General features: G+C 52.4%; 2 protein-coding genes across 2 annotated transcripts; one reads left to right on the plus strand and one right to left on the minus strand.

Moving 5' to 3' along the window:
- Positions 1–6,323: 6,323 nt before the first annotated feature.
- On the minus strand, positions 6,324–12,743 carry DDX49 (DEAD-box helicase 49). The gene is made up of 13 exons (XM_048052425.2): positions 12,584–12,743; positions 11,493–11,616; positions 11,327–11,412; positions 10,996–11,117; positions 10,711–10,898; positions 10,427–10,567; positions 9,795–9,870; positions 9,599–9,675; positions 9,375–9,472; positions 8,919–8,993; positions 8,153–8,241; positions 7,670–7,741; positions 6,324–7,381 (listed from the first exon to the last, which is right to left on the minus strand). Exons 1-13 carry the CDS (start codon positions 12,696–12,698, stop codon positions 7,205–7,207), a joined length of 1,440 nt encoding a protein of 479 aa, XP_047908382.1. The 5' UTR covers positions 12,699–12,743; the 3' UTR covers positions 6,324–7,204.
- A 130-nt stretch (positions 12,744–12,873) lies between these two features.
- On the plus strand, positions 12,874–18,233 carry COPE (COPI coat complex subunit epsilon). Its single transcript, XM_048052427.2, has 10 exons — positions 12,874–13,054; positions 13,388–13,450; positions 13,882–13,982; positions 14,176–14,328; positions 14,690–14,743; positions 15,220–15,301; positions 16,571–16,726; positions 16,989–17,057; positions 17,295–17,369; positions 17,881–18,233. Exons 1-10 carry the CDS (start codon positions 12,935–12,937, stop codon positions 17,926–17,928), a joined length of 921 nt encoding a protein of 306 aa, XP_047908384.1. The 5' UTR covers positions 12,874–12,934; the 3' UTR covers positions 17,929–18,233.
- Positions 18,234–19,505: the final 1,272 nt, after the last annotated feature.

Below are 19,505 nucleotides of genomic sequence, written 5' to 3' on the forward strand. Positions count from 1 at the left end.
TACTAGTTGCAGTTCTCCTCCTCGCCAGAATAATCTGAATAGCGGCTTTTTGATGAGATCCGTCCTGTGCTCAGCGTTTGTTAAAAGTCTTCTGTCGAGGCATTGCAGAGCAGCGTGATGGATGGCTCTGGGAGGCACTTTCCTTTGCAGCCTTCCCTCTTCTAAACTAATGGAAACCCATTCATCACCAGCTATTTCCACGACTGCCCTAAATCTGCGGTTAGCAAAGAGACAACCCTGCTGTCGATGGTATAGCAGAAAAGCACTAATTCCACCTGCCCCCTTCTAGTGACCACTTAAAAAGGGCTCCATTTGTGTTTCAGAGCAGCAGCACTCTTAACACACCCCCACCATGCCCTTCCCACCTCTCACCCTTTCTCTGTTTCTGCTTCAGAAGAAGAAAATACCGCGTTACAAAAGCCAGCGTTGAGTGTTGAAGGGCAAGGCTGCAGTTTTATGTTTGCTTCTGCCTCGCAATAACAATTACTGTCAGCAGCTAAATAGCAGCGGCTTCCTTGCTGGAGGAAAAAACCTACTGATTGCAGGTACCTTGAGAGACCTAATTCTTTTGGCAAATGAGGTTCTTAATTATTTATAGAAAACCTAGACAGAACATTAATAAAGAGAACAGAGGGGAAATGGTTCACGTGTAAGATGAGGATGAACAAACAAGAAATCTTGCAACCTTCCCCTGCTGGCACGAGGTTCTGAGGAGCAGCGACGAGTGCTGATCTCCTCCGAATCTGGACTCGAGGCGAGCCCCTTCTGACCAGCTCAGCAAGAGGAAACGAAGCTTTGCTATTACAGGACACGCCAATAATAGAGCCTCAGAAAAAGGATGTGTCTAATGCAAACTCCGTCTGACAGATGCCAATACAAGCCTCCCGGGCTGAACAGGAATGCAAATCCAGTCCAGAGCTACATCAGGCCTGGCAGCCAGGGTGCCAGCCACCACCAGCTCTGCCGCCGGCTCACCCTGCAACCTCCCTCAGCTCTCTGGGCTTTGATTCCTCCTCCTCCTCCAAGAAGTCAGTAATCACCCTCCCTGCAGGGCTGTTGGACCCCAATTACTAGCATCTACAGGGTGCCTGGAGAGCCAAGAGCAGAAGAGGCTAGCACAGGCGAGACTGGTAATACCCTGAGTCTGAGGGATTTTAAACCAGAGGTAAAATCTTTCTCCTCCCCGAATGCCACCGTAGAGCTCCCTTAGCAATGTGTGTGGTGTTGTTAGGCAGCCTCGCAGCAAAGCTACTGAGCAGACTGACTTTGATGTCCACATTTTTGTAAGAACACACCAAAGCGAGCTCCTGATGAAGGGAAAGCAGCTAGGCGCTTCATCTGAAACTGCCAGAGGATCAAACTCAGGGGAATTGGTAATTAAATAGCACCAATAATGAAAAATAGGTGACCTGACTGTTTTGGGCTCCCTGCACCTGGGCTGCAGAGATCATCTGGTCTGTTACTCAGAGGACAGGTTATTTTTAGTTCAGAAATGGTCTGTTTACACTTGACAGCACAGGCAAGTGCACTCTGTAAGTGTAACCCCCACACACGCACACATGCACACACTGGAAAATAATTTCCGTGTGCACCAGAGAAGGCAATTAAATGTGTGTTTTGGAAAACGGCCGTGAACACGTAATAAAGCCCCGAACACCAGTGAGGTTCACAGTCCCCTTTCCCAGAGTAATTTATAATTATTATTGTTATTAGATTGTGGTGTGTAAAGGCAGTTTCTGCTCCAAGGGAAAAGAACATGAGCTGCAGCACTAATCATCTCTGCACAAGGTCCTACCTCCTCCGTGAGCTTCCCTCTACCCTACCAAAAAAAAAGCAGCAGCTGGAATAATGCTGGAAAGGAGACATTTGTGATAAGAGCAACACTCCAGACACAAGAGATGTGGCAGCTCCAGTGCCAGGTAACCTAAAGCAGCAACGCTCACGCTCCAGGCAGCTCGCAGCCGAAGCACCGCTGTCGGTCACTGAGCTCCCGGGCACTGCTGAGCACAACCCTGGGAAGTGGGAATCAAAGGGACCAAATTCAAGTTCCTCGGATGCCGCTGCCAACCCCCGGCTGTAGGGAGTTGCCAGGTGGAAGGGGGTGGGAGGGTGCTATCCCTTCTGTCCCCAGAGCATCGTCTTTGTTCAGGGAAAGGCTCTGGAGTCTGCAGCGCCGGCTGTGCCAGGGGCTGTCTCCACTGTAGGTCCCTGGGTTTGCATACGCTGCCACAAATGTGAATTGTCACCCCTTAAATACCCCGTCCTGTGCATTGCTTGCCCGTGACGCTAGGAGAACAGGGCAGCCTCTCTGCCTCAGCACTAGCTCCTCGCCCCGTTGCTAGCTTATTTTTCCCGCAGGCTGGTAGGACAAAGTGAGAGAGGATGTTGTATCTAGGCTCTGCCTTCTGTTTCCACCAATGCTGGGCTAACAGGGTTTCAAATCCCGGCAGGCGACAGACAGAAAAAGGCGTGTGGGAGAAAAGTCATTTCACTCTAGCCTTACTGGTTGGCGATATTAAAGTCCTGACCTTGTTATGGGCAGATGAAAACAGTGTCTGAGCCTACAGATTGGTGTCATTGATGCCACCTTTCCTGTGGTCTCAGAACGGGAGCAGCACAGCTTACGATATTTGGGCTTGGGAAGGCAGGGATGACACGGGGAAGTTCCATATGCTGTAACGGGAGTCTAATTACGCTCAGGCCTCGGTATGTAGAAAGGGAAGAATTGCAAGGCTGACCTATGGTTCGGTTTGCAAGTGTATGGCAATGTTAGCTCTCACCTCTACTCGTGCGGTGCTCGCACACATCACTTGAGGCAATGAGCAGAGCTGAAGGGGTGGGAATGAGCACTCCAGCAGGCTAGTGCTGTGCTCGCAGCTTCTCTTCAAAGCCGGAGCGGAGGCTCCTGCTCCTTGACGACTGCTATCCCTTCCCAGAGGTGACAGGAATCCAAAGCAAGTCACGCAGGTATGCGCTCCCAGGAGACACGGCTGCTGCAGGGAGCGAGAGGCAAGTATGAATTAAACAGAGCCAGCAGGGAGGTTTTCATAGCACGGAAGGGAAAAAAAAAAATAAAAATAAATCCCTGGTATTCCCTCCCTCCATCCCGTTTTTGGAGTCCTGATGCTGGCAGAGAGGAAATGGGGGGGTTGTGACAGTGTCAGACGGGTCATAGCCATACTTCACACGCAGTGAGGACACGTGTCCAGGCAGCTGCAGTCAAGCCCTGGATGAGGGTGTGCCGCGGCCGAGGAGTTTGTGTAATCAGCAAGAGCTAGCAGGGAAGAGGCGGGAGGTGCAGCAGGGAAGGTGGGAGTTCAACAAAGCGACTGCAAGGAGCCGGGAGGAGAGCCCTGGAATGGAGACGAAGCCAAAGCTCCAACGGAGCGTTGCAGGCACGCAGGATCAGTCCTGCTCCGCTCTCAGTAAAGGGAAACCACCGCAGCTTGGTGCACGGAGGAGCCCGGCTCGCAGCAGCAGCCACCGGGGCCTGCATGCCACATGGGTGAGGCTCAGGCACAGGCAGCCCTGTCCCCCCCACTCTGCCTGCCTTTTCTCAAGCTAAACCTGTAGTATCTGGCTGCCCAGCCAAGAGGCCTTGTGCTGTGTTTTACCTCTGAACAAGGACCAAAGCCAGCAGCGAGCATGTCCAGAGCACAGCAGCTGCCATCTACTGGCTGACCTGGCAGCAGGGCCACCCCAGGGCTCCTCACGAGCTGCCCCAGGTTAAGGGCTTGGAGGAAAAAAAAAGGTTGCTCCTGGTAGGAAAACACGTTGGCAGCTTTTTAAGGCTTTCAGAACAGCCGAGCTTGTGTTCACGAAGAGCATCCAGAGGCAAAGCAGCAGCTGACACCGTGCGGGTGGAAGCAGGGAGATGTCAGGGCAGCACGGCGGGCCCACGTGGCCGCCCAGCCGTGTGAAACGCACAACGGGGCTGGTGGCTGCGCTCCCACTGCAGACCCCCGCAGAGGCACGGCACGGCCCAGCCCGCTGCAGGGCAGCAAATCCTGCCTGACGGAGAACCAGGAGTGCCCGAGCTGACCCTTGCGGCATCAGGACAATGCCGCCCCTGGGTAGCAGACCGAGGACAAGCTTACATCAGAAACCTGGCAGGTTTTTGGCCAGAGGGGCGTTATGTTGGGTGGGGAGTTGGAAGCGGCTGCACCTGCAGCCAGCAGCAGCAGAGCTGGAACACAGGCTCCAATGCAGCTCTGCTGTCTCAGCAGAGATAAATCAAGAGCCTGGGCCAAAGAGTCTTTCATTGCAGCTGCTTTTTCCTTGCCACAGAAATCCAGAGCTTTCCTGCCTCATTCAGTATCTGCTGATATACGAAGGGAGTGCCAGCTCCTGAGGGTGAGCACCACATCCCTCAAGCTGTCCCCACTTCTACTTTTCCCTGTTGGACAGAACTGCCAGCGTGCAGAATTTACCAAATACTGTGTATCTCACCTAGGAGGATCCTAGCTTTGCTGTTTAGAGGAGGCGGCATCTCCCTTCTCCCTGCAAAACGTCTGGGAAGCGCTCCTCAGCCATGTGCTCCCCCAGAGGGACAGAGGTGAGAGGAATGCTCCAGGAACGGGCAGATACTTCCTAAAGCACACACACGACAGTCTTGACGTGCGCCTACAGCGTAAAGGCCGGACAGAATTGTCCCCCAAGGTGGGAGCTGGAGGTGCAAGCTTCTGCTGAGCAGAGCAGGGCGGTGGTTTCACACCTGGCCAGGACAGGAGGATGAGGAGGGCTGGCACGGGAGCAGGACCGACCTTCACACACACACCAGCACGGCCCCAGCGCCGCGTTCAGCACCCGCACGTAGTCCGGGTGAGGGAGAAGGCAGCTCCGAGATGCCGAATTGAGGAGTTTCCATGGCAACCCAGCCAGGGAAACCCTCCCAGAGCTGGGGAGCTCGGTCTGAAGGAGGGGAGGGAGCAGAATGTGCAGAGCATGTGGATGGCACGCGGCGAGTAGGCTGCAGCTGTGCTCAGACGCAGCAGGGCACAGAAAGGCAGCCGTTCTCAGGCTGGTTCTTGCACAGCACCTACAGGGATGTGTGTGAGTGCCTGCTCAGGGGACTGGCCCGTGGATCTGCACACAAAGGAGGGCAGCTTTACGGGCAAGACACAATCTAGTGTGAGGTGAGAAGCAAGTCCTTGTATTCCCGGGGGATTCCAAAGGCTTGTGGCAGTGCTTAGAAACCCCAGACTGGAATATCCTACGTGGAGGGCAGCAGGTACAGAAGTGTCCCCCAATATCCCTGGCTCCAGGCAAGATGCAAATTCCTGATCTGGGGAATTTAAGGCGTCTTTTTACATCCCAACCAACACAGCAACCTTTTTCTGCTCAGCCACTCCCACCCCTATGTGAAACAAGCACATCTAGGCAGCACTACAGAGAGCTCCTCTTGCCAGCACGTGCCCTACCTTCACAGAGGCTGCTCAAGGAAGACACGAGACGTATTAAAAGGAATTCTGAATAAAGCTTTAAGACAAGAGCCTTGATCAAACCCCCACGTGTCACATTGTGCTGGAAGGAGACGAACAGAGAAACCCCCACCAGGCTGAAGCAAAGAGACTTCAGACAGCAGGTTAAGAAGTGTCTGTGAGAGAAAAGGGGAAACATCTGACACTCCGAGGCCGTATCAGCACCTTCCCCGGGAAGGCAAGAGCAGCCTGTCCCAGGGAAGATGTCTCTTTAATCAGCAGCTCACAGGCTTGCTCCACAGATTAGCATGCACGGGGCTGTAGAAGCATTTAGTATTCAGAAAGCATTGGTCTGATACAAACTTATTTGCTGCCGCTGCAGCAGCTGCCACCAGTGACAGCGAGCTGTGCTACAAGGCAGGCTCTGAGTCCTTCTTCCTTCCTGGAGGGCACCCAAGGGGACAAAGCGAGGAATGCAGATCTGGCACCTCCTGGACTCCAGAGCGTACCACACCCCTCTCATCCCACGCCTGCCACCAGGCAGCCAGAGGGACGTGCACCTCCCCAGCCCTTGTCAGTGCTGCGCTCCTGCGTGGCCTAAATGCACCCCGAGGCCGCGCTATGCATGGCTACAGGGGGTTTCCTGAGGGGAAAAAAATCATTTTTTGTGCATAGACCTCACCTGAGTCAGGCAAAGGCACCCTAGGGACCGCATGCTCCCAGGAAAGGGGCTGGGCTCAGGTTGCAAGAAGGGGCTGAGGACTCTAACACCCACAAGAAACTCAGCCCTTGTCTATTTCTTGAAATAAAACTGATTTTTATCTCCCAGCTGTTTACCCACAGAAGGTGCTGCTCCCCCACAAATACACCCCCACGTGTTGGAGAAGGTCAAACATCCAGTCACTTGTTGCAAAAGTATTTATTTGGGTGCCGACCACAAAAACTATTTTTGTAAGCCAGGGGACAGAAATAACAGTTCTCCAGTCCCAAGTCAGAGGAAGCTCTGAACATTAAAGAAGGCACCGAGGATGAAACCCGAACAGAGCTTCGAACTGATGGTCTGCAAAAACAATAGGCCCCAGCAGGCCAGGTCACTGAGAGAACCCCAAGACTTTGCTATCCCCAAGGTTAGCCTGGGCTGTAGTCGGAGTTGAGGCAGAAAATCAGAGGCAAGAGCGCCACTAAGCATACAGAGCAGAATTATCACAAGGTAGTCCCAGGACCGCAGTACAACCTCCCCACGTGTTCCAGGAATTTTCCTCTCAGAAAACCCTGGACTATGGCACACGCAGGGGCTGAAGTCATCTCGTCACATTATTTTTAGACTCTGGCTCAGGGGAGAATCTGTTGATATAAACAAGTGTGAGTGGCAAGCACCAGCCCTTGAAAGGGAAAGAGCAACGACTGAATGAAGGGGAGAGAGAGAGGATTTTTATTTCCCTTCGCGTCACCAAGAATTCAGGTCTGGCCTCTCCTTTGGTGGAGGAAGGAAACAGGCTCTTGAAAGACATTCTTCAGGAGACAGATCCAGCCTGTCAGGAAAGGCCCTGGCCAGCAGCATGGCATAGAAAGGAGAAGTAACGGGGATGGTTTATCAAAGCGTCCCTTCTCCCCCCCACCCACCTTTCCCCTACTCTCCAACACTGATTTCAGGTCAGAATTGTCCATATTAAATACCCTTAGATACCAGTATTCCTGAAGGAGCAGCAACGTTAGGGCAGTCTGAGCCAGCCAGCAGGGCTCCCGTGCTCCCCTTGAACGGGAACGCGTCGGGCCAAAGGATGTTATTTCTCTTCCTTAGCTTGCAGTCTGTTCTTCCGCTCCATCTTCTTCTGCAGTTTCCTCTTCATCTGCAGCTGCTTTTGCTCCTGCAGTGTCTGCTGGACCTTCTCACGGAATTTCTTGTTTTTCTTCTTGATCTTGGCCAGCTCCGCCTTCCTTTTTGCCTCCAGATCTGGATCCTGCAATGGCAAGTACGAGCACACTAACGATGTGCCGAGGGACAGCGCCAGCCCCTTGCCTTTCCCAGATGCCCGCTCTGCTTTCTAACCCCTGACCGAGTGGGCTGCAGAAATCAGACACCACCCCAGAGCACTTTTTTAAGAGCACCCTTTAAGATAAACTTCACCCTGAGGCAGGGGTGAGGCTGACACACCACAGCAGCGAGGGAGGAACTGTCATTTCTCTTCCGCGCCAACGGCATGATACCAGCTGCTGATGAAAGTAGTTCGTATAGCAGCAACTCTCACCTTCCCTTCAAGGATCATTTGTTTCCGCTTATTTATTTCTTTCTTCTCATCAAAATCCATGCACTCCAGTTCCTGTCAAAGCAGAAACACAGCAGGGCAATCAGTCACCGAGCACCGAGGCTGACACAGAGGAAAGCAGCCCTGCTCCAAAAAAATCAGCAAAGCCTCAGCGTGCGTGCGTTTGGCAGCCTGCAGCCCTTCCTCCACAAAGCACCAGCCTCCAGCCCCGACGCTCAGCAGCACAAAAATGCTGCAGAAATGTGCAATAACAGAGCAAACTTAGGGAAAATAACTAAAACCAGCCCTCCACCACTGCGACATATATTTAAGTGCTTCCACTAGGAAAAGGAACAGAAATTTTTAATTTTATGCTCAAGAGAAAAGCTGCGTATCCAGAGCCTAGTGTTAGAGCACAACAAATCTCCTGGCTATGCCCCAGATTTCCCGTCCTCTGAACAAAGGGCATCACGTTCGCACACTCACTATTTCACACTCCCTCCTGGTGACGTTCACGTGGGTGAGGATGTCAAGCACAAACCGCTCCTCCACAGAGAACTCCTGCAGCTTCATTTCTAGATCAGGGCGAGACGTTTACACATCGTGGTTGGTTACAAAATCCAGGGGCAGATTCTCAACACGTTAAAAAAGTAAAATAAAAAAACACAACCACAAAACAAACAAAAACACGCAAAACCACAATTACAGAGTTCCACTGACCAACAGTGGAATTGTTGCCACGTGTTATCATCGCTCCCACTTCTGCAGGCCTACAACAAAAGGTTACACCCTCCCCTCTGCCTGGAATTCCCCCTAGTAGATGATGTTGCATTTATTGGGTCTGTTTAGTGCAAAAAAATGAAGCCTGAACCTATGCAAAGCAACCTGCTCTTTTCACCCACCTCAGCATACGCAGTAGTGGGGATGTAAGGAAGAAGCTGGCTGCTTTAACAAGAAGGCTATAGACTAAATCCAACCTTTTCTACTCCACTAGAAATAACAGGAAGACAAACTCGTTCAGGCCTGGACAAGCATGCTCATGTCTGGCACACTCAACAGCAGAATCAAAGCTGATGGAGGTTCAGCTGCTCCTCTTCTTTTCCAAGCCGTGGCCACAGGAAAGGGAAACCATTTTTATACTGATGTTCTGAACCACACATCCTGCACTGATATAATCAGGGCTGCGAGCACCACAGGCACGAAAGAACATACATGATCCTAAGTTACAGCAGCATTCACGCTCCCCACTTACTGATTTCCTCCTCGATAGCATGTACGAGATGGATGTCGTACTGCGTCACCATTGTAATGGCCATCCCGTTCCGACCTGCACGATAAAAGCAGTGATATATGAGTCCTGACAAGCAGAGGGAAAGGAAGCCTAGCCCGTGCCAAATTCCACCCATCCCTGAGCCAACCCAGCACATTATGGGGACAGGATGCTCAGAAGGGTCGCTGTTTGCTCTGAGAAAGCAGTTAAGTGTTGGTGCAGAGCAGACGCAAGTCAAGGGGAGCCATCCTTGCAATCTGAAGGCAGGATGCTGAGCCAGAGATCTGAATAAATCTGGCACTGATCGAAAAGATGGCACTGCAGCTGCCGTGAAGGCTCCCCACAGCCGCTCGGGGCAGAACCCCAGCACTGGGATCCCAGATTTAGCCACCTGCGGCACCGCCCTGCCGCAAGCAGCGCATGGTTTTCCCCGCTCACCTGCACGGGCTGTCCGGCCAACGCGGTGAATGTAGATTTTTGGCAGGCCTGGAGTGTTGTGGTTAATGACAACTTGCACTGTGGGAATGTCCAAGCCCCTGGAACGCAGGGAGACAGAACAGAAGCTGAGAAACACTACGTTAACGTATACAAATATACGTAACTCTGATGCTTAGAAAGCAAAGCCAAGGCCTTTGGCAACACGGACTGCGGTTTTCTCTTACCTGGCAGCAAGATCTGTAGCAATAAGAATCTTAAAGATGCTGGACTTGAACTTCGCTAAAGCTGCAAATCGCTGCCGCTGTAAAGGGAAAAGTCTGGGTCAGGGAGGCTGCGACCCACGGGAGCTCACCTGGGCAGGCGTTTGGCTCGGGGATGCTCCCAGAAGCATCCTCCTCCCAGCTCTGCCCGGCCACTCACCTGTTTCATCATGGAATGCAGAGCTACGGAAGGAAAATTGAACTTCCTAAGCATCATGTTCAAGATTTGGCATTCCCTTAGGAGAAAAATAAAAAAAATACATCAGGCAACCGCGACGTTGTCAGATCAGGACAGAACCGGGGTTCCCTCTAGAAACCTTTGCAGCACTACTGCCACGATGCAGTCAGTTACCGAAACACGCTGACAGAGGAGGGGAACAGGACACCCACCCCACCCCAGCTCACCCCACAGAGGGCAGCTGGATTCCCCCTTACGCTCAGGGGAACGCCACCAGAACCGCACCCCAAGCCCCAGCAGCCTGAGCCACGCGAAGGAAGGGAACGGGGCGGGAGGACTGGCAGCACGACCTTCCCCACCCCTTTTCCAGTACCACGAGCAAGAGGAAAGGCAGGGAAAGGGAGCAGCTCGACCCTCTGGAGTGCTGCACTTCTGGGCGGCCCTTCAGCCCCAGGCTGCTCAAAAAGAAAAAGCGTTCTACCAAATTTCAGTGCGGGCCAAGGAAGCAAAAACCCACCGGAGGCTAACAGCAACGCGGCGGGAATCTGGGATCAGAACTAAACCAGGAAAACGTGGCTGTGTAAAAGCAAGCACGAGGGAAAAACTCCACTCACTTGCAGGTTTTGGTGAAGATGATAACAGACCAGTCCTCGTGCTCGTCCTGGAAGGTCTGGATTAGATGGACGAGGTAGGCGTCCTTGACTGCTTCGGGTACGAGCAAGTAACGCTGGTCCAGCTCATCCACCGTCCGCACCCTGTTGGGAAGGGAGGGCAGAGCACCAAAAAAAACAGATTTGAGAAGAGAAAAGGGAACACAAGGGTCGTGAGAGACAGCAAGGCGACGAAATAACAGAAAATAAACAGGATTTGACGCCCAGCAGAGCAGCTGTAGACGTACTCAGACGCAGCCTCCCAGAAGAAAGGTTTGTTCATGGCCAGGCTCTTCAGCTCGCTCAGCGTGTCGGTCAGCGTGGCGCTGAACAGCAGCGTCTGCCTGCGTGCGGGAACAGCCTCCAGGATCACCTCCAGGTCGGCGGTGAAGTCAGCGCAGCCCTGCTCAAACAACCGGTCGGCTTCATCCAGCACCTGGGCTCGTCCAAAAACAAAACGAGGTCACCCGCACGCATCCCTACGACGCCGGAAGGTTTTACAGGGGAGGAAGCAGGCGAGGAAAGGGCCGTACCAAGAACTTCAGCTTCTTAAGGCTGAAAGTGTTGGAGCTGCGGAGGTGATCGGCCAGCCTGCCGGGCGTGGCGATGACGACGTGGGGTTTGCGGGAGAGCTCCAGGGCCTGGGCCACCATGTCTGCAGCGAGAGCCGCGCGGTCACGACGCGTTAACCGAACGCAGACCCTGAAAGCGTCTGCTTTACAAGCCTCCGAACCATCGCTCTCATTTCTACTGCCTCGGGCGCTCCCTAACGCCACTGCGGCGCAAAGGAACCACGCTGGATGCTTTGTCCCTTCCCACCCCAACCCCACCGGGGCCGGAGAGCAGCAGCGGGGCGTCACTCACCGAGGCCGCCCACCACCACGCAGTCCTTGAGGCCGAGCGGCTTCCCCAGCACGCGAAACTGCTCAGCGATCTGGTAGGCCAGCTCCCTGCCGGGGAGGAGAGAGCTGAGGAGGGCAACGAGGGGACGCCGGGGCTGGGCGGGGGCCTCCTGGTGGTCCCTCCGTACCTGGTGGGTGTCAGCACGAGGCAGAAGATGCCGTAGGGGTCCTCGGAGAGCTGCTGCAGCACGGGCAGCACGAAGGCCGCCGTCTTGCCGCTGCCCGTCTTGGCGCAGCCCAGGCAGTCGCGGCCTGAGGGGGGTGGGGAGAGAGAAAAGTAAGGAGGGGGAATGGGTGGGGGGACTGGGGGGGACTGGGGGGATTAGAGGGGACTGGGGGGTGGGGGAAGATTGGGGGAAATTGAGGGGACCGAGGGGGATTGAAGGGGATTGGGGGAAATCGAGGGGACTGAGAGGGATTGAGAGGGATTGGGGGTGACCGAGGGGGAATGGAAGGGATTGAGGAGACTGGGGGGGATTGGAAGGGATTGAGGGGGACTGAGGGAGATAGGGGAAGATTAGGGGAGATTGGGGGAAACTGAGGGGACCAAGGGGAATTGAGGGGGAGTGGGGTGAACGAGGGGGATTGAGAGGGATTGAAGGGACTGGGGGGGGATTGGGGAAGATTAGGGGAGATTGGGGGAAGTTGAGGAATCCAAGGGGAATCGAGGGCGATTGGGGTGACCGCTGGGGATCAGGAGGGATTGAGGGAGCTTGAGGGGAGCAGGGGGATTGAGGGAGATTGAGGGCGGACTGAGAGAGGTTGGTGGAAGATTGGGGTGACTGAGGGGGATTAGGAGGGATTGAGGGGGACTGGGGAGGACTGGGAGAGATTGAGAGGACCGGGGGAGACGTAGGGGACCTGGGGGGGATTACAGGAGACAGGGGTGGATTGAGAAGTACTGGGGGGGATTGAGGGAAGACTGGGGGAGATTGGGGAAGATTGGGGTGATCGGGGGGATTAGGAGAGATTGAGGGGACTGGGGGGGGATTGGGGGAGATTCGGGGGAGACTGAGGGAGACTGGGGAAGGTTAAGGGAGACTGGGGGAAGCGAGGAAGCCTGAGGGGACGGAAGAGGGATAAGAGGGGCTGGGGGACGGGGGTGACCGGGAAGGACTGGGGGGATTGTGGGGGGATTGTGGGGGGATTAGGGGGGATTGGGGGGGATTGGGGGGGGATTACGGGGGATGGGAGGGTCCCGGCGCGGCCCTGCGCTCACCCTGCAGCACGGGCGGGATGCAGGCCGCCTGCACGGCCGTGGGCCGGCTCAGCCCCACCTGCCGCGCCTGCTCCGCCAGCCACGGCGCCAGCCCCAGCTCCCGGAACGCCGCCATGGCGCTGCCCTGAGGCCGCTTCCGGCTCTCTGCGGCCGCTTCCGGTGCCTCCGCGCTCCCATTGGCCGCCTCCGGCTAGCCCCTCCCTTCCCGTCACCTGCTTCCGGCGCTGCGGTGACATCACCCCCCTCCTCGCGCGCCTATTGGCTGGGGCGGGCGGTCGCCGTGGAAACGGCGGCTCCCGGCGGCCCGCGGGGCCCAGCCGCTTCCGGGGGGACGTGGCTGAGGGAGGCGAAATGGCGGCGGGGCCGGGCCCCGGCGCGCAGGGCGGGGAGGCGGACGAGCTGTTCGACGTCAGGAACAGCTTCTACATCGGCGCCTACCAGGCCGCCATCAACGAGGCGCAGCGCGTCAAGGTGGGCACGGGGCGGCCGCCGCCGGCCGCTGGGGGGGCCCCGGGGGGCCGCCTTTGGGGGCCTTTAGGGGGCCCCGGGGGCCTCCGGGGGCCTTCGGGCAGGGCCTGGTTCTCACTCAGCGGCTCGTGGGGGCTCGCCTGGGGATGGCGCAGGGCTGGGATGTGGTTGCGTGTGGTGCCGAGGTCCCGGTGCTGGCGTCCCCGTGGTGCCGAGGTCCCGGTGCTGGCGTCCCCGTGGTGCCGAGGTCCCGGTGCTGGCGTCCCCGTGGTGCCGAGGTCCCGGTGCTGGCGTCCCTGTGGTGCCAAGGTTTTTTTTCTGTTGGTTTTTTTTCAGCCGTCCAAACCCGAGAGGGAGGTGGAGCGGGACGTGTTCCTCTTCCGAGCCTACATTGCCCAGGTGAGCTTCCTGCACTGATGGCAGCAGCAGTGGGATTGGGCTGGAGCTGGTGAGGTTGTGAGCCCTGTGAGCTCGGCCTGGCGCACCTTGTGAGTTCTTTCTCAGCGCTGAAACGTCGTGTTTTCTCCAGTAATAACACAATTACAACTGCAGTGCATTTTGTGTAGGGTCCTGGTGACCAGACAAGACTTTTTTTAGGAGGCAGTTTATTTTAAAATGGTGTGTGGGGAAATACTCCTTGGTAGGGTTATGATATTTGGGGGTATTTGTGAACTACAATGGGAGCAAATAATGTAAAGTAGAAATTTGCCATTTCTTTGCTTTGTTTCTTGTTGTTGTTCTAACAAAGGTTTTAGAAAACAAATGACTGCTTTCCGGGTTTTTAAAAATAAATAAACAAGTTCTTGGTTTTTCTTCTTTCTCTCTAATAGAGAAAATACGGCGTTGTTCTGGATGAAATCAAAGCCAATGCTAGTCCTGAGCTCCAAGCAGTGCGCATGTTTGCAGAATATCTCTCAAATGAGAGTCAAAGGTGAGTCTGATACCAAGTTGGAAACAAAGCCTTGTCTGACTTAGAATGTGTTTCCATGTGGGAAGCTTCACGTAGAAGCCCGATCTTTATTCGGGGTGTCTGTGGTTTTGCAGTGAATCTCAAAAAGGTAGAATTCTGGAGGAACAGGATCTTTTAAAGAAGCGTTTCTGTGTTTTCGTCTGTGCTCTTGCAGGGATGCAATTGTGGCTGATTTGGACAAGAAAATGGCAAAAAGCGTTGATGTAGCTAACACAACTTTCTTGCTGATGGCTGCTTCCATCTATTTCCACGACAAAAACCCTGATGCAGCTCTGCGTACCCTCCATCAAGGGGAAAGCTTGGAATGGTGAGTGCAACTCCATCCCTCATCGCTGAGGTGTGTGCTTGCGTAGCCTCTCCTTTCCAGGGAGAGGTGTAATAGAAATGGCTCGGGTCTGTCTTGTCTCTAAAAAGCTTTGAAACCATTGAGAAACCGATCGGAGCTTTGCTTTCCAAGTAGTAAGTGGTTTGGTGCACGATAGGAAGTCTTATTGCTCCCTTGTGAAACTTCAGAATCTGGTTTATTGATCTGTGAGCATTTGGAACCGCTGAAGCGAGTCCCGTGGCACGGGCAGCGCCTCTCTGCGAGGCAGAAAGGTTCCTGCACAAAGAGCGGGGAGGGGTGAAGCATGCCACCGAGACGAGCACTTTGCTCCTGTTGGTTGCAGCATGGCGATGATGATCCAGATTCTTCTGAAGCTCGACAGGCTCGACCTGGCTCGGTGAGTTTGTGCTCCTTTGTTTCTGAATTGTCTTCTTGCAGGGTGGGCTTTGATAAGAGAACGTGCTTCGCTAGCCTCCCCCGTGGTGCAGCAGAACACCTGCAATGGGCGGTAAAACTCGTGTGTAGGTGTGCTGCAGGAGGTGCTTGTTGTTTAAGGTGCAAAAGCTTTTGAGATAACATAGGTGGGTACGGATAAAGGTGAAGCTCTGGGTTTAACCTCACCGTAGCAGAACGTGGTTTGAATCTCCGGGCCTGGGTTTGTTCTTTCCTTAAGGAAGTAGAACAGAGGCCTTTCACAGATTGCTTCAGTAAAATGTTAAGAAATGTTTATGCCTCGTTACCAACTTACTGTGGCTGCTGTGCCGTTGAGTTGGAAGACCTAGAGAGGAAGCTGCAGCCTTTTGTTTGAATCTTAAAGAACTGCGGAAGATGCCTTGTCTTTCTGTTATCTCACTCCCAATTTTTCATCTGCAGCAAGGAACTTAAGAAGATGCAGGAGCAAGATGAGGACGCGACCCTTACCCAGCTGGCTACTGCCTGGGTGAACCTGGCTATCGTGAGTATCTTCCACGAGGATCCCTGGCCCGCTATGTCTGAGAAGCAGCACTGGCACAAGACTCCGTGCCTTGTTCCCGATTCCTGCTTTCACATACCATCAGAAAAGCATCCAGTTGATTTTGAATTTTTCTCTTCCTTCAAGTACCTGTTTTGGTGGGTTTTTCATCTGCACTGCTTGGCTTTCAGCTCACACAGGGAAGAGCTAAACCGTGCTCGGCTAACTCAGAAAACATCCTGTTATAAAACGGGAAGCTGCAGTGTGACTTGCATCCAGACCTTGCAAATAGGCAGAGAATTGCTTTTCTTTTTCCCTCCCTAGAGCAAACTGTCTTTAAGCGCGTCTGCGGTCCCACAAATAACGGGACGGTACAGGCTGAACTCAATGCAGTGAGCGTGGTACAACAAGCTGCTGTAGCTCCCCATTTCTCTTCAGTTGCAGTTTCATTTTCTGAGCGCAGATGTTTGGCACTTTCCACCTGTAGTTCTTCATCTGCCCTCCCGTGTAGGGAAACCTGCCTCTGCAGAGCTAGAAGCTGGCCTTTCACCTTGTTACTGTTCCACGTTAAATCTTTTGGTGCCTGCCCCTGGTTGGCAAGAAACTTTATTATTATGAAATATTTCAAATAATCTGCCAAAAAGATGTATTCTCTGGCAATCCAGATGTCAGGTGTCTGAAAGTAAGCAGTCTCCTAAAATTCAGTAAAGCCTCAGGGTGTTTAGTAATACCGTTAAGACTTTTTTTAGTGTTTGCTCGGTCTTGTTATGAAATCTTTTGCACGTAGATGTTGCCTTACACTTAGTGTGTGGCTAAATCATCCCTAAGATCTTATTTTCCTCTAGGGAAACTCTTACCTCTAATCAATGGAAGCTGCTGCATCTAGAACCCTTCTGAAGCTGGAAGTTTTTGAAAAGCCAGGTGTCTATACCTGGGTTTAATTATAAAATCTCATTTCATAATCCTTTATTACGTCAGGCATCTGAAGTGGTTCTTTAGAAGTGTTTTTTTTCCTTTGAATGGAAACCTGGATCTTTTGATCACTTAAGTGGTTCTTAACATTTAATATTTTTGCATTTCTTTCATCTGCAGTCTTGCAGTGATCTGTTGCGTTAGAGGAGGTGATGTGAATGCCAGCAGCTGCTGGCGCTGGTTCTTAAGCATTTAATTTTCTAACCCTTCAAACTTTGTGGCCTTCAACCGCAGCAAGCTCGTGCAGCCTTCTTAGCAATGCGTCGTGAAACTGTGCATGTTCGTCTCCTCCCTCTGCAGGGCGGCGAGAAGTTACAAGATGCCTATTACATCTTCCAAGAGATGGCAGATAAATGCTCCCCAACGCTCCTGCTGCTTAACGGACAGGCAGCCTGCTACATGGCTCAGGGCAAGTGGGATGATGCAGAGGGAGTGCTTCAAGAGGCGCTGGACAAGGTACTTGCTGCTTTGGCCAGGCAGATCAGCTTGAATCCAAATACCTCTCGCTCACACGGAGTAAAACAGCAAGGAACGTTGCCATTACGCTTCATGAAGATACCAGTAAATGGCTGCTGTTAATACCTACCTTCACTTTACCTTTTCCAGTAAAGTGAGTTACGGGTTTGGCAGAAGTTGTTCTTGCAGAGCCGTGCTGGTTGTTACAGTCTCTCGCGGTAGAGGTAAGTCACGTAGATCAGGTGGTTGTTTTTATTTTCAGGACAGCGGCCATCCTGAAACCTTGATCAACTTTGTTGTCCTGTCACAGCACTTGGGCAAGCCACCAGAGGTGAGGCTGGTTTTATTGTACTTGGCGAGCAGATCGGCCTGTTCTACTGGGGATGGGTTCTATGTTCCTAGTGCGCGTGGTAACTTTTGGGTTTTGGGGCTGCGAACATTCAGGAGGACACTGAAAAAGTCCATTTTTTATTCACTGGGAACCAAGTCATTGAAGTATTGTTTTTTAAACTCTTGTCTTGTCCTTATGCTATCTGAATATTTAAATTTCCCCATTTCGTTCCATCAGGTTACAAACCGCTATTTGTCACAGTTGAAAGATGCACATAAAAATCATCCGTTCATAAAGGAGTATCAAGCAAAGGTACCGATAGCTTCCTAATATAAAATAGGATTCGTAATGACTCCTAGTCGCATTTTATGGGCTGAGTTGATTGTTTACTGGTTAACATGACCACCATTCTGGGGGGGGGGGGGGGCAGGTGAGCCCTAGTGAGAGGTGTTGGGAAACAGCCAGGTGTTAAACAAAGCAACGTGCCTGAAGCTTGGTGACGTCTGGGACGATAAGCTTTGAGGTACAGGTTCTTAATCTGGGTTAGAAGTTTGTTACCATCAGACATTATACTTACGTAGAGGAGCGATCCTTCTGGGAGAGAGGGAATTGGGGGGTGAGGCAAGAAGGATAATAGGGAAGGAAAGTGAAACAAACTGGAAAAAAATGAGAACTCTGGTCTAGGTGACCTGCTTTTTAAAATTCCTTTTGCCTTAGTAAACTGCTATACTAGTGTTTTCTTCAGCTCAGAGGCAACACAATTGGTATTAAATTTTCAGCAAAGTTCAAACGGTGTTCATTTTGTTTTGCTTCTGTTTTGAAGGAGAATGACTTTGACCGACTAGCCATGCAGTATGCCCCCAGTGCATGAGGAGAGGGGAAGGAGCCTGTGGACCTGCTCTGTGGTACCTGGGAAGTGGGATTAATACTCAAAGCCTTTCTGGTAACATGGAAAAACGCCCTCTGCACCTTGGTCTGGCTTAACTCAGCGTGGCAGGGTCTTGCAATCCAGCAAGCCGTTGCTGAAGTTGTATATAACACGTAGCTACTCAAATTTGGTAGCTGAAAAGCCTGTGTTCTGGCTTACTCGGCTCCTGAGCTCTGTTTAAAATACAGTGCGAATCCAGAGTTGCAACACTGTACCTGAAGCATTCCTAATAAAGCCTTTTCTGGGTCTGTGAGCCCCCTAATTTACATTCTGGAATCCAGGTAGTTCCAGGAACTGAGCTCTGTCATACGTACTGAGGATATACTTAGGGGAAGACTAGTGAGGTTCATTTTAAGCATCCACCTTCGGCACGTGGGCAAACCCCGAGTTACGGCTGTTCTTCCACTCTGACTGACGATTCCTGACGATTTAGGCCAGCATCCTCTGGAAGAAGGACGCACAGCTGTAGGGGTTACTGCTGCTGAGAGGGAAAGCTACCCCAAAATAGAAATAATCCAACTGTAATAAGCTCAGCCCTGGTCTTAAGTTGGTAAAATGCAGTAGCTCATGTCCTGGAGCCAGGAAAGCGTTAGATCTTCCTTTAACATAGCACATCTTGATCTTGAGGTCTCTTCCAACCTAGAAATCTGTGATACTGTGATCCTGCGGTACATGTGAAAGTGCCCACTGTCATTCTTAAAAATGGGATGGCTGTTCCACCTGACAGGTCACAGAACATTCCTGATTCAACACCACGCGATTGTGCTTCTGTAGCCTCGGACTCCTGCGTAGCCTTTCAGGCTGCCCTGCGTGCCGGGTGATTGTGTTGTGTCAGATGCGAAGAGCAGATGTCCAAGTGGAACCCTCAGCTGGGACCTCATGAGCTCTAAGATTTGAATTATCTTTTGGAAAGCGCTTGGGGAGGGGGAGAAGAGGTTTATGGTACACTGTAAATGTGTCTAACTGGCGTTTCCTTTGTGCCCACCTCGGCCTTGGTTGCTCTGAAAGGGCTCATTGTCTCTTCCCTTGGCTTGTTTAGCGAGCAGCTCTTTTCAATGAGGGGTTATTCATGGTCCGGTCTTGAATGAATGTTTCCTTTGTGGAGCTGTCTGAGGGAGATGTGAAAGGGGCTTGTGTGCTCAGGGCAGCCATTACCCACTTGATGGGCCATGATAAATTGACTTAAAAATGTAAACAATAAAAGCAAGTGGCATAGTAGGAGCCAGTGCTGTCAATGTGAGAATAGGGGAACATGTTGTTCAGCCTTCTGAGAGGGATGAATTTGTGTTTTCTCATAGCTGTCCCAGACCAATTAGAGAAGTTCGAGAAAACTTGAAGACAAAATGACTCTCCCAGAATGGCTGTGGGCAGAGCAATGACTTTAAATGGCATAAAGCTCATATTTTTTTTTCAAGTTAAAATTCCACAGTTGAGTTTTCTATTTATAAGTGATTATTTTTTTCCTCTCTCTAGTAGTAGGGATCCCCCAGCTGCAGTTTAGCTGGTCGTTTAGGTGCATC

Source organism: Anser cygnoides, chromosome 27 (assembly GCF_040182565.1).
Source record: "Anser cygnoides isolate HZ-2024a breed goose chromosome 27, Taihu_goose_T2T_genome, whole genome shotgun sequence".
Lineage (NCBI taxonomy): Eukaryota > Metazoa > Chordata > Aves > Anseriformes > Anatidae > Anser > Anser cygnoides.

Excerpts from the sequence above, each read along its gene's own strand:
- DDX49 (XM_048052425.2), bottom strand. The coding sequence starts at position 12,698 with ATGGCGGCGTTCCGGGAGCTGGGGCTGGCGCCGTGGCTGGCGGAGCAG. Across the intron at positions 11,617-12,583 it reads CATCCCGCCCGTGCTGCAGG|GCCGCGACTGCCTGGGCTGC; the intron begins GTGAGCGCAGGG and ends CACCCCCCTCAG. Across the intron at positions 7,742-8,152 it reads CCAGGAGGGAGTGTGAAATA|GAACTGGAGTGCATGGATTT; the intron begins GTGAGTGTGCGA and ends CTGCTTTGACAG.
- COPE (XM_048052427.2), top strand. The coding sequence starts at position 12,935 with ATGGCGGCGGGGCCGGGCCCCGGCGCGCAGGGCGGGGAGGCGGACGAG. Across the intron at positions 14,329-14,689 it reads CAAGGGGAAAGCTTGGAATG|CATGGCGATGATGATCCAGA; the intron begins GTGAGTGCAACT and ends TGTTGGTTGCAG. Across the intron at positions 16,727-16,988 it reads TTCAAGAGGCGCTGGACAAG|GACAGCGGCCATCCTGAAAC; the intron begins GTACTTGCTGCT and ends TTTTATTTTCAG.